The 5,935-nt window shown below is 32.8% G+C and overlaps 1 protein-coding gene across 1 annotated transcript in view; it reads left to right on the top strand.

Annotated features, from left to right (window-relative positions):
* SCFD1 (sec1 family domain containing 1) overlaps positions 1–5,935 on the top strand; it is a 107,729-nt gene that overhangs the window by 67,370 nt on the left and 34,424 nt on the right. The window contains exons 18-19 of the mRNA XM_008567159.1: positions 2,640–2,702; positions 5,399–5,474. Of these exons, the coding sequence (XP_008565381.1) occupies positions 2,640–2,702; positions 5,399–5,474 (139 nt within the window). The remainder of the gene's footprint in view (positions 1–2,639; positions 2,703–5,398; positions 5,475–5,935) is intronic.

The following is a 5,935-nucleotide window of genomic DNA, read 5'->3' as shown; positions in this document are numbered from 1 at the left end:
AAAAAAAATTTTCAAACACATGTTGCGATCCGTTGCCGGACATGAAAAAAGACAAAAAGGAAAAATAAATAAATAAATAACTTTGACCTAGTACTTCTACTCCTAAGGATTTATTCCAAAGAAGAGACTGAAGTTGTAAAGTCTTAGAAGCAATTGCAATAATGAAATTTTGAAAACTAACCTACATGTCCAGTCATGGGATTAGTAAGTGAATTGTGATATTTTCATAAGATAGAATACAATTGAGTGAGTAAAATTGATGTTATAGAAGACTTACTTAATGACAGTGAGAAGTAAATGTTCATTATGTTGTAAAGTGGAAAAATAGTTGACACTATTCATTGATTTGTTTGATAAATATATCCTAATAGTGAACATGATAAAGCTCCTGCTGTCATTGAATTTACATTTGTGCTGAGGGAACAATTAATCAACAGCTAAGTAAATGAGCAGAATAATGTTAAACCATGTTAAATGATGTAAAGAAAATAAAACTGAGTGATAAGATCTCAACTTGTTGGGAGTGATAGCTAAATTTGTTTAGCAGATCAGGGAAAATCTCTGGGTAGGTCACATTTGAGCCAAAACTTACTTGACACTTATTACAGTGTAATCCCTATTTATCCATTTATCCACCCATCTTTGTACACATATATACATTTAATTGCATATCTGAAATGACATACACCTACATATTAATAGTGGTTAACTCTAAGTGGTAGAATTTTTTTCTTTTGGGTGCTTTTATTTTCCAATTTTTTACAACAAAAATTACCTCTGAAATATTTTTTAGATAATTAATTTTTAAGACCATAAGATTTCATATGCTTTCTGATCTCAATTGTATCAAAAAATATGCATAGAAGAGAAATATACCAAATTAATAGTGGGTATCTCTGAGTGATGAGCTTATGAGTGCTTTTTATTATGTATACTTTTATTTTTCACTTTTCATTTTATTTGACTATGTTCTTGTAATAAGGGCAAAATACACAACAAAACTTTTAAAAAGAAAAGCTGAAAACTTTTTTCCAGTTCTTATAATATATACACTTACACATATGGCTGTGGGGTATGTCATTGTTCTTTTTATATTATGTTTTATGTGAAACTCTTAAATCAACATTTGTAGTTCTAAGGGCAGTCTTGGGCATTGTTTTACATAGTACAAAACACATAATCTCTAATTTGTAACATTTATTTTTCTTTCCAATTATGAGTCACACCAGTTTATTGAAGAAAATTGTAGAAAACGCAGAAAGCATAAAGAAAGTAAAAATTTACATGTAATCTCACCATCCAGAGACTATAGTTAAGCATTAATGCATATCCTTCTGTTTTGTATATATATTATGTATATTTAAAAGTGGGAAAGTATTACTTTAGATAGTTTCATATTCTAGTTTCCAATAACTTTTATCATGCCAGTTTTTCATTGTCTTTAGTCTCCAATGGTAGATTTTACTGTTTGCATAATATTCAGCCATATAATTGTACTGTTATTTATTTAACCCTTCCTTGTAGTTTAGATATAGTTTCTAGTGAAAAAACAAATTCTTAAGACAGAAATTTCAAGGACAGTTGATTCACACCCTCCTTTCTGAACGAGACTGAAATTTTTGTGTTGGCATTTCTCTGATGGTATTATCAGCAGATTTTGTCAAGATTGAAGTTGAATATTTTTAGCATTTCAACAGCCAATATCTTAGTGATTTCCATTCTTTTTTTACTCTCATAAATTTTTCTTTAGGTAATCTTTTTTTTTTTTCCATTTACAAAGCAATTGAAATAATTAGGAATTGTTGTGAAAGAATATTGATTGACATTAAATGTTCATGCTAATTTTGTTTTTAAATCACATGTGTTATATATGCATATATCCAAAGATTAGAAGAAGATACACCAGCATGGTTACCTCAAAGTGGTAGGATTCTTCTGGGAGCACACATTCTGTATTGTCTTGATTCTCTACAGTGAAAATACTCTCAGAAAAAAAAAATTTTCAAACACATCTAAATGCTCTCTTTTTGCCCAGCCTTCAGCAACCCTATAGTTTAGTTAAAGAGATCCTGGACATATAGAAAGAGTTGGAAATAAGTGACTATATGTAATTAGGTATTAAAGTGTGTGGTATAGAATAAAACTAAAGGGAAAAATCATTGATTAGAAGAAATGAGAAGAGTGTTAATAAAGTTGTCTTGAACTGAGAATTAAAAGGAAAATGCAATTTCTGTTGAAGAAGATAGTGAGTGAGTTTATACTCTCCAAAGGACAGCATGGGCAAAGGCATGTGTTGGGATCAAGAGAGTATAGAATGTGGAGAACAATAGAGACTGAACTTAATCACTAAATGGTTATTCTTTAAGTCAGCATGTCTCTGCCTCAGTACTTTTCTTTAATGATTAGACATAAAAAAGGAAAAGAAAAATTGTGAAGTTTGGACAACTAATGCATTTGTGTTTTTTAAAGAATCTCAGTGTTTCAGTACTAATCGTAGTATAGTTATATTAGTTGAAAAATTCTTTTCAGAACATGTCTGCGTCATAGAAATTAGAATTAGTCAATATATATTTTCATACAATGATACTGAATGTTAGCTCTAATAATCAGCTTTTAAGTATAACATTTTCATTTCACAGGGCTTTTGGTAAGATGGCCTCAGCTCCTGCCAGCTATGGCAACATGACCACTAAACCAATGGGGTAGGTATTTTAAATAATTCTGATTGAATCTTTGTCCTCCAAACCTCATTTAGACTTCCGTGCCTTAAAGAAAAATCATTGATTAGAAGAAATGAGAAGAGTGTTAATAAAGTTGTCTTGAACTGAGAATTAAAAGGAAAATGCAATTTCTGTTGAAGAAGATAGTGAGTGAGTTTATACTCTCCAAAGGACAGCATGGGCAAAGGCATGTGTTGGGATCAAGAGAGTATAGAATGTGGAGAACAATAGAGACTGAACTTAATCACTAAATGGTTATTCTTTAAGTCAGCATGTCTCTGCCTCAGTACTTTTCTTTAATGATTAGACATAAAAAAGGAAAAGAAAAATTGTGAAGTTTGGACAACTAATGCATTTGTGTTTTTTAAAGAATCTCAGTGTTTCAGTACTAATCGTAGTATAGTTATATTAGTTGAAAAATTCTTTTCAGAACATGTCTGCGTCATAGAAATTAGAATTAGTCAATATATATTTTCATACAATGATACTGAATGTTAGCTCTAATAATCAGCTTTTAAGTATAACATTTTCATTTCACAGGGCTTTTGGTAAGATGGCCTCAGCTCCTGCCAGCTATGGCAACATGACCACTAAACCAATGGGGTAGGTATTTTAAATAATTCTGATTGAATCTTTGTCCTCCAAACCTCATTTAGACTTCCGTGCCTTAAAAACACAATGTCTGACATTTTGAGTGCAGAATGTTTTCATTATGACACAGAATAAATGTCAACATGCCTTTGGTTTCCTTAGATGTTTTAAGTTCTCCCTTTAAAATGTGTTATCATTTAAAATATTGACATTTTGAGTGCAGAATGTTTTCATTATGACACAGAATAAATGTCAACATGCCTTTGGTGTCCTTAGATGTTTTAAGTTCTCCCTTTAAAATGTGTTATCATTTAAAATATAAGTTTATCATTTAAAATGGTATGAGCTATTGACTTTATATGCCTCTTTGTTCTTAAGACATTACATTTTTCATTTTCAGAAAATATATGGAAGTTAAAACTATTTTTATGTCAATACTTATAACTAATAGAGACTTGAAGTGAGGTCTTGAGTGCCTAGCTTCAAGATAGGTCTAGACATAGTGCTAAATATAGGTAAGAAGTTCCAAGAGAATCTTATAGAGTATGTGTGATTTTCAAAGAAGCTGAACAAGGTAATTCTGACTACTCTTGTCCATACCATACAAGTTTCATATTCTTACCTTATTTTTTAGAGGTAGTATAAAAACATGAAACCCAGAGGAAAACACATCATCCTAGCCCTATACTGAGCTACTGGTTTTAATGGAACAATTTCCAAAAACAGAAGCTCTCAGCCTAAGGCAGAACCTTATAAATGCTTGGCAGAATGAATCTAGCTGGCCCCACCTTCTGAAGTGTTATTATGCAGGTTAGCACACTCCTCAGAGCTACCTGGTGCCAGGAATTGCCTCAGAACCATTCATTCCAACAAAGATTACTTTATCTTGTTTCTTTAAAGAAAGTTTTCCCATCCTGTCCATCTCTTCATTTCACAGGGAAGTAGGAACAAGATAGGGAAAAGGAAAATATTTTTGGAAAACTACTCCCATGTATTTAATAAAATAGACTTCTTAGTTTCAGTCTTAAAATCTTATTGAATATTAATAACCTACTGGATTTCTTATTGGCTTTCATAGTTGGAGATTTTAATAAAATGTGTTATAAAAAAATCTTGGATGATTTGAAGGCTATCCTTAGCCTTCTGAAATCATAATGCAGGTTTACTACTCTTACCCACAAAGCATTCTTTGGTCACATGTGAGAAAGTGTTTGACCACAAATATAAACCCAGTATTGTAAGTCATTCGTTGATGTTCTTTCTGTTATTAAAAATTTAGGTAATAAACATTCTTTAGAGTTGAGGCAAAATCTGCTAAGTTTATTATGCTTCACATTTTTATATGCTAGATTTTATGTATAAAGGGGGGAAACAGTACATAATTCATGATTGGACCCAGCTGCTGTGATATAGAGAACACAGTAACATTTGACTTAACTCATAATACTCACAGGCATATATTTTTTCAATATGTTATGTGTGGGGGTTTTTTTCCATTTTTCTTTGTTTGTTTGTGGGTTTTAGGGGGGACTGCTGGCCAGCACCATGTTAGTGTGTTTTGAACTACTAAAGCAAGTTGTCTGAATTACAGTCTTTAATTTTGTTGTTTTAGCATTAAGACAATCAGGAAGGCAAGGAATTCTCCTCAAATTATAATTTGCCTATGGCTGACCAGTTAGCTCACTTAGAGTGTGATGCTGATAAAACCAAGATCAAGAGTTCAAATCCCCTTGCAGGCCAATCAATCACTAAAAAAAACCAAAAAATATATATATAATTTGCCTAAAAAGTATAGCAAAGGCCAGGCGATTAAAATGTTATTTTAGGGGCAGCTCTTTATTTTTATGTTTTTAATAATAATTGACTAATCAGAGTATTTTATTATTATTTTATTGTTAAATAAAATTGCAGCACTGATACCCATGGCAGCAGATATTCTCAAGGCCCTTCTGTTTAGTGAAAACAAAGGTGGTAGGTACAGTGAGCATCAGCACATGGTGTGTAATAAGGCAAATACTTTATCTGTAACATATTGGAGAGGCAATTTGTACTCATTGTGGTCCTCCTTCTCTTTTGCCCCTACCTAGTCTCTTGTCACGAGTCATGAATACAGGATCACAGTTTGTGATGGAAGGAGTGAAGAATCTGGTATTGAAACAGCAAGTAAGTGCACTTGTTAGAAAACATACTGGTAGGGGCCGGCCTGGTGGCGCACTACTACAGTGCGCCGCTTGGGAGCACGGCGGCGCTCCCGCCGAGGGTTTGGATCCCACATACAGACCAGTTCCCACTCACTGGCTGAGCGAGGTACGGACGCAGCACCGAGGGTTGCGATCCCGTTGCCGGTCCCGGTCCGGTACGGGTGCGACACTGAGGGTTGCGATCCGTTGCCAGGCACGAAAAAAAAAAAAAGAAAAGAAAACATACTGGTAACTTTTAAACATAAATGTTGGCAGGGTGACTGCTCAGAGCAACTTCTCAATTTATTTAAGTTATAAATATTAGGAATAAAATAAAAGTAAGTAAGGAGTCCTATATCGATATATTTAAAAATATGAGAGGATTTTTACATGTGTAGTTCAGAGCTCTGTAACTTTATGCTTTTTTTTTTTTTTTTTTTTTTT

This window comes from Galeopterus variegatus, unplaced genomic scaffold (assembly GCF_000696425.1).
Source record: "Galeopterus variegatus unplaced genomic scaffold, G_variegatus-3.0.2 Scaffold299, whole genome shotgun sequence".
In the NCBI taxonomy this organism is placed as follows: Eukaryota; Metazoa; Chordata; class Mammalia; order Dermoptera; family Cynocephalidae; genus Galeopterus; species Galeopterus variegatus.
Note: the sequence above shows the minus strand (reverse complement) of the source record. Positions and strands in the feature narration are given on the sequence as shown.